This window comes from Aquila chrysaetos, chromosome 14 (genome assembly GCF_900496995.4).
Source record: "Aquila chrysaetos chrysaetos chromosome 14, bAquChr1.4, whole genome shotgun sequence".
In the NCBI taxonomy this organism is placed as follows: Eukaryota; Metazoa; Chordata; class Aves; order Accipitriformes; family Accipitridae; genus Aquila; species Aquila chrysaetos.
This window is the reverse complement of record NC_044017.1, coordinates 3,551,326-3,574,127: the sequence shown is the minus strand read 5'-3', so window position 1 is coordinate 3,574,127 and position 22,802 is coordinate 3,551,326. Positions and strand designations below refer to the sequence as shown.

The 22,802-nt window shown below is 40.6% G+C and overlaps 1 protein-coding gene across 1 annotated transcript in view; it reads left to right on the top strand.

The window, feature by feature from the left end:
• The window catches only part of ITGBL1 (integrin subunit beta like 1), a 146,336-nt gene that overhangs the window by 840 nt on the left and 122,694 nt on the right, over positions 1-22,802 (top strand). The window contains exon 2 of the mRNA XM_030036522.1: positions 667-878. Coding sequence (XP_029892382.1) covers positions 667-878 — 212 coding nt within the window. The remainder of the gene's footprint in view (positions 1-666; positions 879-22,802) is intronic.

Genomic DNA, 22,802 nt, shown 5'->3' with positions numbered 1-22,802 from the left:
CCGTCTCTGTGTGGCTCCCGTGGATGGTATAATTGCGTGGCAGAGCTGCAAATCTTCGGATCTAGCATCCGGATTCTGCTGACTTTACTAAAACCACAGCCACAAACTACACTGTTGCATGGAAAGCAGTGATTACTTCGGTTTCCTTTTCCAATGAAAGCATGGATCCTATATATCTGACAACCAGAAGGATTACTTTGGCAAATGTATTGTATTAGAATTGACCATAGGTTTGCTTTTTGGTATCATGTGTTCCTGTTATGCTACCTAGAGTTTGGATGTATACTTCTTTTCTAAACTTTCTGGAGTAATTCAGATCAAAATGTTTCGTGATACATAATCAAACTATACCTGTATATGCATATATACCAGATACGCATAATGAAAAGGAAGGTGAGCCTAATGCAGTTAACAAGGTAAGTAAAATACAATATAAGCATTCCCACAGGTAGCAATGAGATTTCTGATGAAACAGAAGAAAACTGGGTGATTTGAGGCAAGTAATAGTTTCCAACCATAACTAAAGCGGTGGCGTTAAAAACGATATTCTGGGGATCGGCTGAAGCCATGGCCGGAGGGTGGTTTCCCATGAACCAAGCTCTCATCGGCTCTGAGCTGCAGCCCCTGGCTTTGACTGCAGCTTGTTCTGTTTGCTGTCCTCCGCAGGAGCGGTTTGGGTGGTTCTTCTTCGTGCCGGCTGTCCCGGACCGAGTCGGAGCTCCGGTGCCGCATCCCGGGGGGGAAGCTGTGCAGTGACAGAGGCAGATGCGAATGTGGAGTCTGCATCTGCCAAGTGACAGAGTCCGGCAAATACTACGGTCCGCTCTGCGAGTGCCACGACTGGGTGTGCGAGATCTACGATGGGAAGATCTGTGCAGGTAAGGAAGCCGCTGTGGTGACAGAAGCTTAGAAAATGCATATTATAACCAGAAATACGTCGGGAACACAGCACACTGGTAACAGTAGAGACGCGGTTATGTACGTGTCCCTGAACCAGGACTCTAAACGGGATTGTGGGCACATCCAAGGATTTCACCAGGTTAAAGGATACAAGTCAAAGGCACCGTCTCTGCCATAAAATGAGACTTTCCCCAGAGCGAGCTTCATCTGCAGCAGGGGCAAAAGCAGGAGTCGCTTTGGGTCAGAGGCTCTGCAAACTGTGTTTTGAATCTAATACAGGACACAATATTGCTTGCTTTTTTCATATAATATTGCTGCATTTGAACTGCTCGCCTAGTGATGGCATATGGTAGCTACCAGGGCTTTAAACTATCTCTGAAAAATGAACTTTTTGCTGTAATTATTTTTTTTCCTTCTCCTGCTATGAGGAAGAAGGTTTGCTGTAACAGGTACCACACTGAGGGCATATAAATACAAAACCTCTGTTTTTCTCTAAGTAATGATAATGCTTTCCAAATAGAGACTTAAAACAATGTAATTGTATTGTGGTTTCAGAGATTTCCCAACTGACACTGTATTCTTTAATGACAGATGAAATAACATACTTTTCTGGGACAGAATTTAGTCCCTGCCAGTTGTTGGAACATGTTGCTTGGTTTGCATCTAAACATTATCACTCTTTCATCTTTCCAGCTGTCTTTACTTAAGTTTCTGGGCTATTTCAGTCAGATTTTGGCTTTTTTTTTTTTTTTTTTTTTTTTTTTTTTTAAGCAGCTTAGAATAGGATTTTAGAAAAAAGCAGGGAGAAGAAATGCCATCACATTCCTGAGGGGATTCAGGCTGGAGCTTGATGAAAGGGGCCAGAAGGGTACTTCATTTCTAGTATCCCTGCTTCAACAGCTTTACCAGATTCACACAAACGTGTCATCTTTTCAGGCCAAAAACTGCAATTAGGTCAATGGGAATGTTACAGGAATTCTCCTAGTAAGGGGACAATACAAATGCATTCCAGCAGTGGGTTTGGCAAATTTTGTAGGAAAAAAAGAGCAACTTATTTTAGCAACAATGTAGCTAAGAGTGAGAAGTCCAATAATAACATGAGAAGATCAAGGATGGGATTACGAGAAAAATATTTATATTTGGCACCTATGACTTTAGAGTTTTGTGGAGAAACTGATTTATAGATTCTGCAGTTAGCAGTGTTAAGTCCAGTTACATAAGAAACGTTGGGAGTCCGCCGATCATTCCAGCGCCTCGCTGTCCGAAACGTGAATTTTCTGATTGGTGGTGTGATTTCAATATGCTTGCTGTTGTTGCTGGATTAATTGTATAAAGTGAAACTGAAAGTGCCCTCAATTTTAATATTCTGCTACAAACTCCACTGTTACGTTCCTGTTAATGTCATGAGCAGTGGCTGCAAGTTTTGTCAGTGCTTTGATGGAAAGGGGTGCTGACAGGATAAACAAACCCAAGAGATTCTAACAATATTCAGCTTTTGTGTAGCACTTCATGAAGCAGTTCAAAGATGTGAATGTTAAGTGATTAAATGTTTTTTAAAAAACAATTTTTTGTAGTGGTCACCTTCTGTAGCTGGAGTATTGAAGCCACATTACCACTGAGATGTCAAATAATTTAAATGCACTCTTCTGGAAAAAAGTAGTAAAAAATTCAGTGCAAAGTCATGGGGAGGGAAACAGCTGTGAAGGGCCTAGGGTTTTTGCTTGTTTGATTTGTTTTTTTGACAACCATGCTGAAAATCCAGCTGACTGTGTTGGAGTCCAGGGCTGCCCAGCACTGCGGGAGAGTGGCCCTGGGTAACTCCTTCGGGGCTGGGACACGGAGTCTGGATCTGGGCGGTGAAAATCCTCCTTTCAGTCTGTGCTTGCTGCCCTCTTCATTTTTCCCCCACGTTTCCAGTGACTTAACTTTAAGTTGTGTGTACGTGGCAGAGGGGAGCATAGAAAAAGATGGTCAGATCTAGTACAACTGGCAGGAAACAGGTCCTTATGTTGTATGAATAACATACCGCCTGCTCCCCCGACCCTTCGGTGAACCACATCTTCTGATGTCCCTGAACGTTATGCCACCAAGCTGATTTCCCATGTATGACACGCTTTCCTTTCTTTGCATTTTTGAGCACATTTTTTGACTCAATGATGAAATTGTGTTTCCTTTAGGTGAATAGCCAAAGTGTCTTACTGCGGTTCTATTCCTGTTTCCTGCCTTGTTTTTCTTTTTTCCTATTTTTGTTTTGATATTTGCTGTCCTATTTCATTGCGGGTCTCTCCTGATAAGTACAACAACAATAACCGCTGACTGGTACCACATGCAGAACTTCTAGACACTAATTGAATATTCCTCTAGAGAGCCATGGTATTTGAGATTAACGCTGTTTCAAACAAGCTACTTTTCAAGCTGCCAGAGTGATGCCTTTTTCAGGTGTCTAATCACTGGTGATGTTCATATTCAGAGTCGGACAGGCAGAGTTGCTCGAGTCCCTCATGCCAAATATAACTGTGTTTCCCTGCCAGTCCAGACATACCCCCACTTGCTTCTCCTGTCCCAAGCTGAACAAAATACTTAGTTGCTTAATATGCAGCTCATTATCTTCAAGGCACCTTCTGGGTCAGATCCACCTTCAGAACCAGTCGTTGGACACCCATATGTTGAAGAGGAAAGGCCTGAAGATAGAGAAGATGTCCATCTGTTTATGATTTGATTTTTCTTATCACCTCGTATAAGCAATGGGAAAGACATTATGCCATGAGTAATGAAGAAGAGCAGATGCAAATCTCTCTGTCCTTTTACTCTCCCTTGAGACTTCTCTGCCGTATTTCCCTTCCATGATGTTTCCATGTGCTTTAGAGGGAATTCCAATCTTTTTTTTTTTTTTGCCTTTTATCCCACTGAGATTGATAAAGCAATAGGTGATCTGTCATGGAGTCAGAAACAAAGAAGAAGAGAGAAATGAAGTGCTGTAGTCTGAGTCACCGAGTCTCCTGTCCTCCTCAGTGGCCTTTTTATTTGCCTGCCGTATCATAGGGTGTAGAGGAAAGAAGAGTGGAGTCCCAATACTGTCATTCTCTTTGCAATGTTGGTGACATCTTTATTTTGTCATTTGCTGCTGGTCTTCAAGGAGATGACCTAAGAGGAGGAAGACTGAATCAAACACTGAATCAAAACCCCAAAGGATTTATGCTTCATTCAGAGCAGACAATATATTTCTTGCTGTTTATTTGCAAATAGTAGTTCTGACCTCAGACAGTTTCATACTGCCTCAGGCTTTCTCAGCATAAGTGGAGCCTGTGCTGTGTGCAAAGGAAAGTGGAATGCAGCACTAATTTCTATCACGTCGCTGCTTGATACCTATTCTTCTGTGGTTTTGCAGTATAGACGAAAATCAATGTTAATGAATTTTTTTTTTTTTTTTTAGTTAATCTTTTTTACTGTGCCTGTGATTAATGAAGATAGAAAAAGTAAACTAAGCGTAGGCTTCCAGGGCCAACTGGAGCGGGAACACTCTAGATGTTCCCAGAGAACAGACCACGGAAATTGCCAGCTGGGACATGAGACGGTATGATTGCTCTGCTCATAGTTGGTGAGATCAAGGGGCAGATATGATTCGGTGACAGCAAAGAGAGTGACATATGAAGAAGGTTCCTCTTTGCTCAGAACTATATTCATTGTCTTTGTGTTTCCATAGTTACTAAGATTTTATAAACAATTTTTCTTCCAAACTGAAATACCTTTTACACCTACTGAATAACAGTGGCACTGCGGGATTTACCACTGCCATAAGCAGTTGGTGGGGAACTTTCGTTGCCGCTGCTCAGGCCACTGAAAGATTTTTCTGTTTCTTTCTCCAAAGCCGTAGTTGTGGCAAGTGCTGTACCTATTTTAAGACTAGTTCAGCAATGTAATGGCAGTGTTAGTCGTAGGTTTTCACAGCCAGAAGTGTTATCATAGTTACATGAAGGACAGAAAGATACCAGTGCCATTATTTTCCACTCTGTAATGCTTTAAACTATGCAGAGAACACAAGTGAAAAATTAAATTGTCAAGGAGTGGATGTAGAAAAACAAGATAAATCCAAATTAAAGTATTGATGTAATATGTAGTTAGGCATCCATGTGAGTTTATTGTATATATGGCCCTATATATCAGTTGGAGAGAGTTAGGAAATTGAGAATGGAATTTGGAGAACATTTTGAGCTGAGGAGTGCTCTTTGCACAAAAGCTGGATAGTGTTTTTAGGCAGAGCTATCTTAGTCGAGCTGGAAATGCTCTAACAACTGTACCTTTGTATTCATACTGAAGGGAGGTCTGACATGCTGATTTTTCATTGAGCAGCATTTCTTGCTACAAGTTTGAAGAAAAGCCAGTCTGTGACCTGCATTGATTGCCATTTTATCCAAAGTGAAATTCAAAGCCCTGGATTTTGAGAACAGGTGTAAGCCTCTTCTCTGTCAGGGGCCACATTTATGAAGATTCAGCTGTGGCACATGTGGTCATTGGAGGGACAGGCTCCTAAAAAGACCAAGTTAAAAATAGGGCAGGAGGCTACTGATGAAAACGGAGCTTGCAGTTCTTCTCTTACCGGGTTTGCTTTAGTCTGGATTTCAGAACTTGGCTTAAGTGACATTTCCTCCCGGAGCAGAGTTTTGTAGGTGTGATAATAGCATGCCTATTCATCTCACAAACAGGTCCCCCAGATTCTAGTAGAAGTGAAATTGTGATAGCATAGACCTCACTGCAGGCTCGTTGCCTCGCTAAGTGCACGAGGTCCCGGCAGACTAACAAAGCGCAAGCTGAAGCCTGTATTAGTCTCAGCTTTGTGCTGTTGGTACCTGATCTAGGTAAACTCAAGCAGCCTTTGATACACCTACAGTCGCCGTAGTTCCAAATGCAGCGTGTACATTCATAGCAGCGGCGAGCGAGGCACGAGGAGGGAGCTCAGAGAGAGGCACCGCGAGGGAGATTACTGGAAGGGAAGCATTTTAAAAGTACCTTATTAAACAATTTGTAGCTAAACGCCTAGCCCTCATGTTGAGCACCTTTATCTGCAGATACTACTTGTGGAAAATACATGCTAGTTTAAAAGCTGAGTATGCTGGGCATGTGGAAGGAGAGGCTTTTTGCAGCACCCAGCAGGGCTGGAATGCAGACCCTCACACCATCACCACCAGCAAAGTAGGGGGGGGGGAGCAGCATCTCCTTCACCTTTTGCCCTTCTTTAGCCTGGGGTGGCAAGCTTATCTGTTGCAGAGAAAAAGCAAACCTTTGTGCAAGTTTTGACAACGTAAATAAGTGTTCTGAAGTGGGTTTGAATTTTCATGCTACTCACGGGCTGATAAAAGAACTGAAGTCTTTTTTTATTTATTTGAAAGCATGCCCTTTATGACAAAATGGTTTTCACAGACTGAGTCATTTTATAAACGTTTGTGTTTCATTATCATTAATATGGAAAAGGTATGGATGATAGAAAATAGATGGTGTTCTTAATATTACAGAAGAGTATATTAATGATCTTACCTGCTTCATCAGTTGGTGGGTTTCAGTAAGCGTTCTTATGACAGTCTTTGTCAAACAAACTGACTGGCTTCGTAAGATTTTGTATGCTTATTTAAAGTTTTATTGTTGATAGCTGGTCCTGTAAAGGGCTTCAGACCATCCATCACTTCTGCCACTGGACCGTAGATCTTTCAGTGTAGATGTTCCCAGGCAGTTTGTCCTGACAAGGAACATGTCACTGATTTTAAAAGTTTCCGTGAGCTTTTTTAGGAGGAAGGAACACATTGCTAGTGCTGTTCCTGGAAAAAGGGCAATATGTGCCTAAAAAGAACTGGTGCTTGGCTGCCATGCAGAGTCAGACCCCAAAGTATATATGTGGTACTGGAACTTATCACTGGTTTAACTGGAGTATATGGTGGTGGAGGGAGGCCACGTTACTTTGTGGTGTGCCACAGTTGTGTTGCTGGAGTCAAATTCCCTTTGAAGCTGGAACAACTATGAAGAACAAGGCAAAGGTGAAGGAGCTGGAATTTGAGGTTTTTTATTTGAGGTTCTTTTCTTTAATTTTTTTGAGGTTTTCTACTTTTCCCTAGAAAGAGGATTGTTTTGGCCCAAACCATTTGCAAGCCCTGCTCATAGCAGTAATTCTAGATTGCAAAGACACATATCCAGACCCAGTGAGGTATGTTTTCCTCCACTCCTCTGCTCCAAGTCTGAATACGTAATGAAAAAATGTTCTTCTTTTAAACAATATTTTAAAAGGCTATTCAAAACCTTCCTTTCCTAGTGATGGAGTGAGTCTTTATTTGCAGATAGGGGTTTGTGAGTTGGTACACAGGGAGTGGGCTGGAACACCAACTCAAGCAGTTACATGATCAGATTCTTACATGAAGAGGAATAAAAATTCAAGAGGGTTTAATTGTAGTTGCACCTGTCCCCTTTCTTGAATGAGCAGTTACATTCCTAACGCTCCTAAGACCTGCTTTGCCCTTCTGCCCGTCCACCTGAGTAGCAGCAGTGATCTAATCTGGGGCATTTTCTTGCCAGTGTCTTAAAGAGTGGCAGTCAGAGTCTTTGGAGGCATATCTGGGGGATTTTATGGAGAAAGTGACTGGGAGTGCCAACTCTGACACAGGCGGGAGCGAACCGAGTAATAACTTTGTGATTTGGAAAATGTTACGGTCAAACGCTCTTGCCTTGGCAGCGGCAGGCAGCAGCAGATGTTGTAGCTGGAGCACCTGGTCACAGTATTGGGGGGCGATGCTGGGGATGCGGGGAGGCGGGAGCAGGCTGTGGGAAAATCCTCCTGTGCCCCAAACAGGCTGCCACAGTCCACCTTCCTCAGTCAAGCTTTTTCCAGTCGTCTGCTTCCAGCAGCTCCAGTTCAGCCTTTTAAAACAGGCAGTGTCAGTCACTTCAAATATTGGGGATGTTAGCTTTCATGATCCACAGTTAGAGGCTATTGAATGCAAAAAAAGCTCTTCTAAAGTATTTTTCCTGTTTTGCATGTAATTTCCTATTTAATTAAAAGGATGTATTAAAGTTATTTAAATCTTGAAGTTGTGTGATTGACAGTTAAGAAGTTCTAAATCTCTCTACCTCTAATGAAGAGTCCTGTGCATTTGCACCATGATACACCTTTTGATTTTGTATTCATTATGGTTTTCTCCAGTGGACTTAGGCTTCAATGACAGGAGGGAAATGGTTGCTTCCTGACATTTGAAATGGTTTAGTTTAGAAACTTGATAACATATTTAAACGAAGATATAAATGTTAATCATTTCCCTTAGTCCATTCTTTTGTCTGAAATGTGTTTGAGACTCTCAGCTGTAATCTCTCCTTCCCTCTGAACAGGATTTACTGGATTCTTAGGGACCACAAGCTGATGGTAAAATCAGCTGGTAGTGCCATGCTCATACAAGGAGGATAGATTTTTCCCCTCCAGAAAAGAATGCAAGCCCCACTTCAGATGGTATGAACATGTCCGGTATGGCACTGGACTGTAATGATCACAGCACCCAGCTCTGATAGACACCTTTCTTTGCAGTTCTTGCAACAAGTTAGTAGAAAGTATATATATATTTGCCTTCTAATATTGAAGAGAGGGGAAGCTGAGGGTCAGAGATCAAAAATACGCCTCCTGATCATCTTAGACTGATGGTGAGACTCAGGAGAGAGCCCAAGTATCTGAGTCCCGCTCAGGGACTCCCAAACCACTGAGTCTCCATCAGGTGCAAGAATAAAATGTGATAGTATGAAAATTATCAGTTAAGGCTGTGTCAAACCCCCTTTTTTTTTCATGTTTAGATGCTAAAAATACTATTTCATGCAAATAATAATGTATTCCTTTTCCAAAGAACTGTCTGTGCATTACATAATACTGAATTGTTGATTCCTACATATGATTATCCAAGCGAGAGCAACTTTGATTTATGAAAACACCCAATCTGTTTCCAGCTTAAAAGTGTTCCACCTATAAATTAGGAGGTGAATTTGCAGCAGGTCAGTCTCACAGAGAATCAGTCAGACAAACAGTTTGTTCATTCAGAATATTCTGAAATAACTTTGATTAATCAAGCTAAGAGTAACTATTTTCAAAACTATTCCAGAAAGAGGCTTTTAAACAGAAAGAAGGTTTTAAGTTCATATCCTTTTAAGCTTACCATGAAAAGATTGTAAAGAAATGTTGACAACTGCAGATGCAGTGACATGCCTAGTAGACTGCGCTCCAGAGAACGGTCCTCAAAATGGGGCTTTGTAAAGGCATGCTTTGAAGGATTACTGGAGAAGTTCTGACCTCTCTCTTCAGGAACAGGGAAGAACTGAAATGGAGAAGGGCAACCAATTTGTCTTATGAGCCTACTTGCAGGAGGTTCAAATCACGCTGAACAGTGGCGATGCCATGACAAAAAGCCATATAAGAACATGTTGCAGTGTGGTTCTGAACGCTTTTGCAGAATTGTGCCTTTTAATCACTATGTGCTTTACATGTAAAAAACTACTTCTGCGGGCTCTCAGAACCTACAGCACTTTTACCTTAACGATCTGCACTGACTTGTTTTTTTCTCAAGCAGTTTTTAAACTGGAAAGAATAGCTGCAATGAATTAATGGTACAACTGTAGTCTGACTTGCAGTGATAAGGCTGAGACCTTCCTTCACAGAATCATAGAAGTCAGTATTACAAATTTACTTAGCTTTTTGTCCGTTGCCTTTGTAGTCAGGTAAATTCTGTGGTAAGCAGATAACCAGTAAGAAATGTATTTAAAATCAGAAAATGGTCTTGAAACACTTCATTAGAGTACTGTTGTAGGACAGGTACTTCTAATGACCATCTTTTGAAAGAATTTCATTTCATTCTTACTTCTGTTTCAAGCCACAGATAATCCTCAACACAAACACAGCAAGTGTCATGAAGAACAACTCCCAGTTTGTGCTTAGGAAGAAATTCAGGTGCCAACTATCGCTGAAAGAAAATTGCCCATCGCCTCCAGAAAGGGCAGTTTCTCTAGAAGGGAATTGAGAATGTAGGAGAAATTGCAACTCAATACAACTACTCTCCATTTATGTAGCTTTGCCTACAGCCTGTTTGTGGAAATCTTTTATTTAAGGCAGAAATCCCAAGTTTCATTTTTACAATTATCCTTTATGAAAATAAAAGATCAGTTTTAGCTGGCCCAGCTCTCATTTAGCTTCTTAACACAGGCTGATTCAGCTACTGCAGCTTAACCTAAGGCTGGCGTGCCCTGGAGAACACTTGGAGCAATGTCTTTCCTGCTTCTGTTACTGAAAATCCATCTGAGAACTTTCCAGAATGAGCCACTCTGCGTAACCTGTTCCTCCACCAGCTCCAGATACAGTGAACTTTTCTTCTCTTTCCCAAACATATTCCTTTCTCATTCCCAGGGCATCATTAGGGAATCATCTTCCAGTGAGAGGGACTGGTACATTTCCTACGGCCCTTTTTTCCAAAGACTGCTTAATTAATTGGATCATAGAGGAGAAATGTTAGAGCATATCATTGGCATTGGTTGTAAACTGCTTTCTTTGGTATGTGGCCTCTTCTAAACAGAGAGGTTTTACTGTGGCATAAATCTGTGTATCACAATAAAAAATAATTGTGGAAGGTCTTTTCAAGATTTATAATGCTTAACTTCCTACTAGCTTTGTGTATGTGATGCATAAATACATCAAAAAATTGATTGGAGATGGGATTGGCAAAATTACCAAACCCCAGTCATGTACTTTGTTAGATTTAGGAGTGGATCCTGTCACTCATCTCTACTTTTCAGGTTAAAAAAATGTTTTAATAAAAGCAAATGGTATGGCTTTTTTTTTTAAGCTAAACAGAAGCCTGTGTTTTCTGCTGACATAAATCTAATGAAATCAATACAGTTATGCCAACAGAGAATTGGTCTCACATTTCCTTCCCTTTTTTGACCAGAATCTCCAGTTAATAGCAAAGAGAAATACAACAGCATCATACAGACCCTGTCATTTACCTGCAAATGGTAATGGTAAAACAAAAATAACAATAATGAAATCTCCAAAGTTTAGACTGCTTTTAAGCTTGACAATATTTTACATGATTTTCTGTTTTGTTTTTCTTTTCTTCTGTATATTGCACTACTTTAAAGGGTTACATGTTACTCAGCAGTAGTTTGACAGGACATTTACCAAAATAATTTTTCTCCAGACTGGCAGAGTTGGACTTAGCAGAAGTGACACTTTTGTGTGAAAACATTCTGATAAATGAAAACCAATCTTTCAAAGAGTTAGACTCTGCTGTATTAATTAAGGAATCAGTTACACTGACAGAACTCTCCCAAGTTTTATTAAATGGTCTGCTGATTTGGAAAGTCACAATAAGATTAAGATTTTGTAATTGCGTGAGCAGGGTAAGTGTCGATCCCCTCTCCCCTCACCATCTTAATGCTTTTGTATATGAGTTCTGTGGGTTTTTGCTTTGTAAATAAGAAAATTCCATTTTAAATGCAACTGTTAATTGCTTAAATGTATGTCTGCTACACATGCAGGTTATAAGAGAATTTATTTACAGATGTTATACAGAAAATATAGCACAATTTCTCCGTAGGTAGTTTCAAAGAGACATATCACAGGGGAATTTTTTGAATGAAGTTCTTGCAGGATAATATCTTGGAGGCTATGTCTAAATAATACAGTGACCGCAGACTTCATTTTATTTCACGGGTGTCTAACAAAGGAACTCATAGTTAGAGGTTTTTAAAATAATCTTACTCTGCCTGGGACATCATTTATCAAGGTGTTTCAAAACGAGCACATAGTTCCTCTGGCCCTTCATATGGGCTTCTAGTCCTCTGTCTTTCAGGGTTTCAGGTGCTGTCTTGGCTTTTCCTCCACCTTTTTCTGTATGAGCAGCCCCACTCCGAACATTTTGGTTATCTCCAATTGCCAGATTGTTTTTCCTAATTCCAGTCCCTGTTCTCAGAGTCTTTTCGGCTTTTTGGGTGGTCTCTGTCTGGCCCAATTCCTTGGCACTGCTCTTCACAGCTTTCCTTATCCATTCCTCTGGCTCATCAAGGAACAGTTTCCGTGAGGACCTGGGTGGAAGTTAGACCCACCTTGGCTCTCTTTACACTTCCTGGTGGCTTTTTCTCAAACTAATGACCTCTGCTCTCACACTTGTGTCCCAGAACTATATTTTCTTAGAGGAGGTATGCCTTCAAGAGGAGCTGAACTACCTTGGGTATTCACTGACCTTGTAGAAGTTAACCACAGATGTATGAAATTAAATACTGTTTCTTAGCTCATACTTTATTCATGTGGGTGTTGTTCAGTTGTAGAGGCTCCTGGCAGGATATGAATCTAAACCATGGAATCTTTAAAATAGGCATAAATCAGGTGTACGCTGTGTGGCGGGGTTTGTGTGGCGGGTGAGGGTCGGCAGGGCCGGCTCCTGCTGGAAGCTGCTGGAAGCTCCCCCGGCCAGGAGCCGGACCCGCCGCTGGGAGAGCAGATTCCAGAGGGGAAACCCGCCGGGAGTCGGGGGATCGGGGTGCGAGAGGAACCCCCGCGCGGATCCCGAGGGCAGGGAGCAGCCCGCGGGGAGACCAGGCGGCAGGCTGTCCCCCCCCGGCCCACGGAGGGGAGCGGGGGAGCGGACGCCCACCTGCGGCCCGGGGAGAGAGGAGCCCACGCCGGAGCAGGGGGTGGGTGCCCCCCGAGATGGCCGCCGCTCCCCGGGGAAGCCCGCGCCGGGGCAGCCCGGCACTGAAGGACCGCGGCCCGCGGGAGGGACCCCACGGCGGCGCAGGGGCCGAGCGCGGAGTCCTCCTCCCCCCGAGGAGGAAGGAGCGGCAGAGACGAGGGGTGAGGAACCGACCCCGGCCCCCGGCCCCTGCTCCCCTGGGGAGAGCGAGCCGCGAGTGGGGCTGAGGCGGGAGGGCGGGGGGCGGGGGGGAAGCTGCTCTCGGGTTGGGGTTTACTCCCCATTATCCTTCTTTTGGTTCGATTGGTAGCACATTAAATTGATTTTGGTTTTTTTCCCCAAGTTTAGCCTGTCTTTTGCCCATGACCATACTTGGTGAGTGATCCCTCCCTGTCCTTGTCTCGACCCACGAGTGTTTCTTTACATTTTCTCCTCATCCCACCGGGGCCGTGGCCGGGGCAGGGGAGTGAGCGAGCGGCCGCCTGGTGCTTTGTTGCCGGCTGGGCTGAAACCACAGCACACTGCTGTATCATCATCTCTTCCTGCTTCACCCCTTTCTCCTTCCTGGAGTAGGTGGCACAGCACACTGAAATTTTACTGTTTATTTTAGTTACTCCAAGTTATGTGTGCATTGCTTTTCTTACTCCCAAGAGAAGGAATGTTTTTGACCATAGTAAAAAAGCTTGTCTTAGGGAGACTGTGGAATCTCTGTCACTGGCGGGTTCAAGAACAGGTTGGACAAATATCTGTCAGGAAGGATCAACACACACTTGTTTGTGCCTCCAGGCACAGAAGTGGACCAGATGATCTCTTCCAGAGGTCTCTTTGATGCTGATTTTCTTTGATGCTGCTGTGAAACCAATTCTCGGCCTGGTGTTCTGCCTTAGTGAGGTAGATCTGTGCTAGTATAATCATAGTTTTTGTCATGCTATTATGTTTCTAAATGTAATAATTTATTGAAAGGGATGCATAATCATTGATTTCAATCTGTTAAGACCAAGAACTTTCGTCTTTTGCAGTATTTATAATACTTTATATAATATGAGTGTCTGTTTCAAGTTTCTAAATGACCGCATTTCTACATGATCACTACCAAGTCTCTGAGCAGGAACGATCCTGGGAACAAGCTTGCTTGTTTAAAGTTTAAGCATCTTTTCAACAGAGAGGCATAAATTAATGCTTTCTAGAGATAAGTGGTGGATTGACTTCTGTAACAAACTCAGAGTCACGGAAAACATTTTTTATCCAACCCTTGTAATTTGTTAGAAAGTTAGCAGTGGAAGCATTAAACAGAAGCATGTCTATTTTTTATTTGCTTTGTTTAAACAAATGGATTCTTAGTCAACCACTGACCTTATGGATAACTGGCAAAATGTACAAAACAGCAAGGGAAAGTGAATGGTTGCCCAGCAGTTTGATGTAGCACAACATAGACCATGACAAAAACTATATTCTAGAAGCTCCTTGTCCTTGTTGGCTCCATTAAACAGCAAATAACATAATTCCTACTTAAACAGGAACATGTCTGTTCTGCATTTTTCATTGGAAGTAAATATGTAAAAATGTTTTGTCAGATAATGAAAAAAGGGTAGCAGGTAGTATTACATTGCTAATAAACTTATAGAAATAGGCCAGGTTTTTAAGTGCTGCCACGAGGATATACATTCCCTATATTATCTCAATGCAATATTATACCCTTCAGAAAGTTAGTTATTCTTGGACGGCAGTGAACTGAACGCTGTGTTGATAGCTGAAAACATTACCTCGATTGATGACAAGGCAAAAGATGTTGCCATTGTGGGGGTGCAAGTTCTATCAACCTGATTTCTTTCATATCAATGGGAACTGGGAATTGCCCCTACTATTCCCTTCTTCACCTTAAAAACACCCAGCTATACACAGAGTAATCTATATACACAGCATACAGCACAGGTCTATGTGAATGTTTCTTCTTCCTTCTTTCCCTCTGTTGATCTTCCTACGTTGCCTAGGCACATGTTATTCATGACACTTCTTGCGCACATTTTTAGGAAGAAAATGGGGAGTTCCACCCCCACAGAAAGCTTCCCCAGTCTTCTCCTTTTCTCCTGCATCCAAGAAATATGAAAACATTGGTGCTTAACTGTTCATTTAGCCTAGTGTCCCCCACATTCCTTCAGACGAGCCCTTCGTGGAGCTGTGTTTTGTTCTTGCTGATACTGTGTCATTCAATTTGTTGCTGCTGAGAAACAATGATTTCAGAAGCTGCTGTAAAGGAAATATCTGCGTTTCTGGACTGTGTATTCTATAAAACCAAATAACTTTGTGGTGCTTAAAATTTTTTGTTAGGTTAGCCTCAGAAGGAAAGACAGTACTTTTAGAGGGCAATGTTACTCCATCTGGACTGTGCGACAGAACTGTCACCTCGCAAGTGTAGTGACGGAGGCCGGTGTTGAAGAGTCCTGTAGTGTCTTGGCATAATAGATATTCCCACCGTACACTATTCCTCCCCTTTTGCTCTGTCTTTCCTCCCCATGTGAGTCACATAAATGGTTTTAAATGTCTTTCAGTGAGTCATATAGTACTGCTGATGGATAGTTTTGCTAATTCTGTCCCTACTTTAATGTCACTATATACAGAGTCTCTTTGCTACCTAAAAGCTAACATTTCATTTGGGCATCTACTTGACACCTTTATAATAAGTACTTGCTTTCCTTAGGCACATTTTTTTTTTGTCATAGCAATGTCAAAACCTCAAGCTTTTGTTTGTATTCTGAACCGTCAGTTTGACTTTTTAAATGCTTTTTCAAAAATGGATCAGACTGAGAATTACCTTGGCTGCATACCTCCTAACACCTCCTGGCAAGCATCAGAAGCCAAGAGTTCCGCTCTGCCGTGGCTTATTGCTTGGCTGAAAAAGAATCAAAATGCACATAGGAAATTTAATGTGGTGAAAGTGAGAAGAAGAAAAGGATTGAAGGTTGGAAACAAATGTAAAGACTTCGTATACAAGCGGCAGCTGGACTGTATGAGAGAACATGCAGTACGAAGTGTTCCTCAGAGCAGGAAAATGTAGGTCTGTTATAGCAGCCACAGTTTTTAAACAGTGAATTAATTTTGTGATGGTAACATTCACAAAATTCCTAACCCGGTGGTTTCATTCAGCCTGCAAATGAAGGAGATGAATGCTTGAAGACATTGTGCATGTGGTATAGAAAGGGGAGACTAAACTGGCAGATGCCAAAAATTGATAGAGAAATACTAACACCTTTCCAGGCAAACAGCTAGGCAGGAAAATCCTATTTTAGACGCTTGGATAGACAAGATATATTTCTGGAAAAAATGTGGGAGAGAGCCAAAAAAAGATTATTTGTTTGCTGTGCTGAAACATATTGTATTGGCATTACAAGATATGTTTTGACATTAAAATGAAATGAGCAGGGAAATGAAAATAGTTCAATGTCTTCATTGCTTTCCCCCCAGTAATGGCTTCTTCCAAGGTAGCGTTTTAATGATAAAAGCACTTTCACACTCTTTGTGATAGTAAACGTACTTAGAAATACAATTTAAATAGAAATATTATTTCCTTTCCCACCCAAAGTACCGGATCATGTAAAATAAGCAGTTAAAAAAATAATACTTGCATCATGGCTTTTAAAACTTTTAAGTTTGAAAACTAGAACAAATGCTGTCCAAATGCAGTGGAGTGACTTGGTGACCAGAGCTTCTCTACCTAAACACTAAGACTCATGCTTCTGGTTTCTATAGAGACAAATCCGTGTAAAGTCATATTTAATTTTTGTTGTTTTGAGATGTAAACCTTAAAACCAAAGATTCTTTGTATTGTAAATGGAATGTAAGCATCCATAATGCTTTTAAGTATCATCTGTTCTGCTGTTCTTGCATGCAGCTTTTCTGTTGGCATGGCATGTACGTTGGCCAAGGGTCCACTTTGATATACCTGGCTTTCAAACAGCTCTAGAGGTAATATAACAAGATTAGGTCTGCTGGGAGTTACTTGGTCTATAAATGCATCTTGAAACCGCTTTTTATTTTCTTTGCAAGATGTCCTAGTGATGTATTCAGATTTCAGTTAATCTTTTCTGCTACTTTCCAAACACCTAATGGTAGGATGTTCTACAGAAGGCTCTGTGAAGATAGTGTGTTATATACCATTTATATCAGTCCAAATCTCAATTTCTGTGTTTTCTCTTAAATATATTTCCACCTGTGTTTTAACATGGCTGGGAAATTTGATCACTTTTGCTGTTTTGCAAACAGCCTAAGAACACTCTGGGATTTACAAATCGTGGGGAATGAAAAGTGGTATGGAGGTGTGCAGTCCACCGAATAGATTTGTGGGCTTCTCTCTGTAGATGTTTTAAGCTAGTATTGTCATGAACTTTCAAGACTTATTTTTTGATTCCTGAGTAATGAGATGTGGTCCTCAGAATCCCATAAAGAATTGCACAGTTGGTAAATGAACAGGGAATTGACAGAAACATTGGTGTTGGAACAAGTACTATAGACGATGCCTAAAGGCAACTGTTCATCCTAGAGGATGAGCAGGAGGATTTCATCAGAGGCAGAAAGAAAGGATTTCATCCTAGATGATGAAATGAGGATGAAGTAAATAGGCATAGATACAGCTGTTAATACCTATTAGAAACAACAGTCGGTTTGCTTCATTACTTCGCCTGCCTGCAAAACTTCAATTACTTTGCCTGCGGTGTTAGCAGTGGTAGTAGTGAAACTAGAACATGCAAAAGGGATTTAGGTACAAGTAGCAGAGGGTACATAGGCATTTGTTTTTCAAGCAGCAGAAATGACGGGGTTAGGAGAATTAAACTTCAGGAATATTAACATCACCTGTGCTGAGACACCATTTTCAGGCTCTTCTTACCACTGCTATTGACGGCAGCTGTCTTTTTGTCACAATTTTGATTATGTTGCACACTCAACACTACAGGCAGACTTACCTTTATGATCAAAGGAGGAATTTCAGTGCTCCTTTCTGAAATTCAGCAGTACACATACAGCTGTACTCCCCACCAGGAATCCATCGCAGGTCAGACTCCATCAGTTATTTTTTTTGCTTTTGTGAAAAGTACTAGTTCTCATGGTCAAGCAGAAATTTTGACAGGGAAAAACTGAATACATGAGTTAAAAACCCCTCTGAAGCATATCCCTTTTTCTATATACCTCTTATTATAAACATACAATAGTATATTTTGCCACCACAAAGTAAGGCTTGTCCATTCTCAAGAGCTCTTACTTTTCACCATCTTTTTCAGCAGCATCGGTTAAATCGTGAAAACAGAAAGAACGGGCTGGTTTGTAGCCAGTCTATTAAAATAGCATCAGAGAATGATTTAGGTTGGAAGGGACTTGTGGAGGTCGGCTGGTTCAGCGTCCTGCTGAAGGAGGGCCAGCTTTGGAGTGAGATCAGTTGCTCAGGGTTGTCACAGACATGAAGTCAAAACGTGTCTATGTGACGGGATTAAAAAAATCAAAAGAAGTACAGATGAACTTCTGCTGAAATAGCGCTTAATTCATCTGACTCATTTGACAAAAATTAGAAGCAGTTAAAAGTAATTTTTGACATGAGGAGAGATGGGTTACAAACTAAACTGATTTATTTTGCCATTTTCTTTATTAAAAGCATAATGCTTTTATCCTGAGAGTTGTTTTGTAAAGCTCTGTAGTTTAAATCAGAAAAAAAAGCAAGCCTTGAGATAAACACAGAGGCAGAAAAGAAAAATTTTGTCTTAGATTGTCTTTTAAGGAAGGGCTGTTAATTAGGCTAGTTCTGCCTACCTCATTAGCACACAATCAGTCCATCTGCCCCAGGTTACTTTCTGTTTCTCATGTTTCTCTGACCTCCTAAGCCTCTAGCAGACTTGGCTTTTTCTATTGAATATATGCTAACCGGTTGTGTTGATTATTCCTGGGTTTCTCCATGAAGTGTGTGATGAACTGTTGGGCATTTCCTGTTGGAAGACGAGCAGAAGGTGGTACATGATACATGTCAGAAAGCAGAGGGATAGACTTGCTTAGTCCTGCAATTAAGCATTTTTGAAGTTGCAAGACCTTAAAAGTTCATTAGTTGAAGATACCCTGAAGGAATGAACATGAAAATTTCATCATTCAAATAAAAAAAAAAAAAAAAAAGAAATTTTGGTTTTATTGCCTGGGGCCAAGCATCTCTCTGTTAACATAAGATGCAGTCATAAAACTTCTATCTGTGTCTCAGACTTTGCCCCAGCAAAATTTGCCTATGGAACAGGTTTACTTAAATTCCCAGTGTCTCACCCTCCCTTCTATAAACAGGACATAATGTTTACCATCCTTCCATAAAAAACTATTTTAGATGATGGTTGAAGACTTCCACAGAGCAGTTTGGTGTTAAAAATATCTAGTATATTGCTACTAAATAGTCAGTCTGGTCTTGTCTGTTAAGCCTCACATCAAGAATAAATCTACCAGCAAAAAGTTAAATAAAAAAGCCCCACCTAGGTGACCCTTTGCTCTATTCATCCATCAGCGGGGAAGTAAACAGTTTGTCTATGATTGCCTGTCTCACTTATCTATTACAGTCTATTTGTTCTTCCTACCCTGTAATTACTCCATTGGATCTGCTGAAATATCCTCTGATTCACATTCAAACTATTTTCAGAAACACCCTTTAATTCTGGCGTGATATTTCATTGCTCAGTAAATATGAAGAGGTGCTCAAGATTTGCTTTATTACAAAGTTCTGGATAGCACTGTGAACTTACTGCTGTGTGAGGTTCCAGTCTGGCAGCAACTAAAAACTGATTTCCTCCATAAACTGAATGCCAAGAGTTGGACACAGCAACAGGAGAAGGCACAAACTAGCCTCTCCCCAGTACTAAGAAACTAAGTTAAGGCAGTCCCCCTTCAGTGGGATGCTCTCACCTCTTCTGACATTGTCTCTTTATTATGAGTTCCACTTTGTTTTTTAACTTTAAAAAAAAAAAAAATCATTTAAACTTTCTCAGTTCTGTGTTTCTATAGTTCTGGTCAGTTTACACCTTGACCTTTTGCCTTAAGAGTGAGGAAGGTTGACCTCCCTGGTTGCCCCAAGCGGGCCAGACGTTAAGACCGTGAATAACCTTCCCCTGCAAGGCAGTCAATGGCGGTGACCCCAAAGGACGGCCGATTGCCTGGCTGCCTCTCACGCTCGGAGGCGAAGGTGGTCAGCGCGCGAACGCGGCCCACCTTGGGGCACGGAGCAGCCGTACCTGCTCTCTGGAGAAGCATATTGCTCGTGTGCGCCTGGGCTTTCCTGGGTGTACGTCTAACTTGTTCGTGGGACCACACGGTTTTTCTCTCCGTCCCCAAATGGCAGGTGACAAACGAGGAGACTCAGAGGTTTGCTGGATGTCAGAAAGTGTGTAGCACCTACCGGAGGGTTGAGGAGGACAGCGCTGGTTTCTGGGGCTAAGCGAGCGGGACCAAGGAGTCTCTGCTGCCAGAAGAAATACAGATGTGTTTCCGTATCTGTACCAAGAGCTGAAGAGACAGTGTCTAGGCTTTGCACAAGAAGACGAGCACACCACATCCACATTTTTGGCCTAATACACCATCCTGGTAAACGTTTTAAAAGCCAGCAAGTCTTGGGATACCCCATGCTTTTTGTCCTGCTGAGAAGCAAGGACTTGTGTTACACTTTCCATACATGCAGGAATGATCAAGTTCAAAGAGGAACAAGATCTCAGTGTAAGATTTTGGATTCATTTTTTAGTTCTGAGTTATATATTTCTATTGGGAAGTTAATGGCTTAATGGCTTTCCTTTTTTTTTTTTACTTGCCTTTACATTTTTATTCTTTCTGTAATATTTCTGGGATATAGTGCTAACCTTGCTTTAGCATTATTGGACGTATGCTGTAATTTACTACTGGAATGGATAGGATGCTCCCGGGGATTTCTGTGCACAGGATTTTGATTTAAAAATAGAGTACTGAAAGGTTATAGGAAAAAAGTATAGCAAAACCTTTGCCAAGCCAAGTCATTACTTTTAGGACCATCTCTTATCCTTACCCTAATGTTCTTTCAGAAAAAGATCTTAAAAAATGTTGACTATACATATGAATTGGTCGAGTAACACAATGGTACATTTTCCTCAGCTTTGATGAGGAAAGTAAAAATTCTGTAGTGCTCCAATGCTCAGAAATCCATGTTGCTTTTAACAACAACAACAACAAAAAACAAAAAATACTTACTGATATTAACCTTAGAAGAAACAATACTTTGAGAAAGTCAACAATATGCTTTACAAAATTATCACTACAGTCTCTTGAATGAAGGGTAGTGAAAGTATATGCAGATGTGAGTTGCTTATAGCACTTTTGGAAAATTTGTCAGACTGAAAAGTATGAATAAACATTAGCAACTTTTTAAAGGACTACAACAGCATTTAAAACTGTTAGGACAAAGTTGGGTTTTATTTTCCTTTAAGTAACATATTTTCCTTGGATGCTGCTTTGTTTTAATAAGCACTGACACTTAAGGACCATTTTATTGTCCTCCCTGCTTTCAGTCTATTCTCATGAGGCATGCTTAAATGAAAATTCTGACTCTTGCCAGTTATAACTCACCCTGTTTTCTTAGGAAAAGATATTTTCTGTCTTACTTGGGACCTGTTGCCTTACTTGTTTGAAAGCTGCCCTTTTTACCGTGAACATACTTTGCATTATTATGACCAGGATAATGCAAGGAATTGCATATTATGCCTCTTTTCGCTGGATTACTCAAATAAATACCGCTAAAAATGTATCCAACTTAGACTTTAACTTTGCAAGGGTTATTCTTCTTTAAAGTTACATTTCTAATTCTTTTTAGCTTATTGATTTAAAATTAATGGCTTTTAATGCTGATTAAGCCCAGCTTGCTTATATTGGTTAAAGCTTTCTTCCATTTATGTCCTTGGCTGTTTCTGTAATCTGAAGTGAAATATAAGAAACGTTTAGTAAGGTTGGTCTAAAATAATATTCTCTACTAATTACTTTTCAGTCAGTACTAGATACCAATAGAAATTAATGGAAAAAGGAAAACTGGTCAACAGTCTAATTAAAACAGATGTAGTATACAATATTATTAATATTAAAAAATCAAATAGAAAACGGTTGGCGACTATGAGAAAAATGAGTTCAAGGGTCAAATAGTACCTTGGGAATGAAAGAAATTTTAAGATTCTTCACTGCTATTTCCTTTTTCCCTCATCCACTTCTTTCCCCGTAATTACAAGATATTACTTCTTACAGAATTTCGTCAGGAGAGTCAAAGATAAAACATAAATACTGAAAGACTTATTACCTGCAAGCTGAAACGGCTTTGATGTGTTAAATTGTCTATTAACACTAAATCAAAATACCTGAGGTAAAAAATAAAGCAGGTAAATAGAATCTAAGACTACAAATTTAGGCAGTTTCATTTTTTAAGTTTAAAAAAAAAATCTCTTTCATGCCAAGAAGTGTCCAAAGGAAAGACAAATAACATCTACTCCTATACTAGTTTATATCCATTACATATAGTGTATCTGCCCCACTGATACAGTCTAATATACAATTAAACAGAATACTACCACTGTGACCATCACCTAGGGAAACCATTTGAAAATAACACATCTTTCAAGTATTGTGCCCAGTTCTTGGACTGTGGCAGTTAAACAGTTGTCTTATTAAGAACATGGTGGCAGTTCTTAGCACCGCTGAGTACTTTGGCAGAAAAGGCAAATTTTTTCAATGGGTATTAATTTCCTGCATTTGGAAAGAATGACATACTGATATCATGTGAGGATTACGAAATACCACCTTGACCCTTTATTATCAAGGGCAAAATTAAACATTATTTACTAGGAAAAAAACAGTTTAAAATTAAAATCAAAACATTTAACATTTAAGTGTGAAAAACTGGCACACCAGAATTATGAGGTAATGCTTATCTTATACATTATTTTATAAGAACTGAAGAGTGCTGCATAATAGTACTATTAAAAAACTCCAAATCAAATAATCTAGGTGACTTATAAGGTATTCTAAGTTTGGGGTGAAATAATAGAATGACTGATAAGGGATTGGGTTGATAAAGAATAAGAAAATAATTTATAACAGTCAGCCTGGTTGGTTTTATGGAAATGACTCTTTTAAAATCCCTTTTCTTCAAATTAATGTGAATTCATTCTTTGAAGTGATTACAAG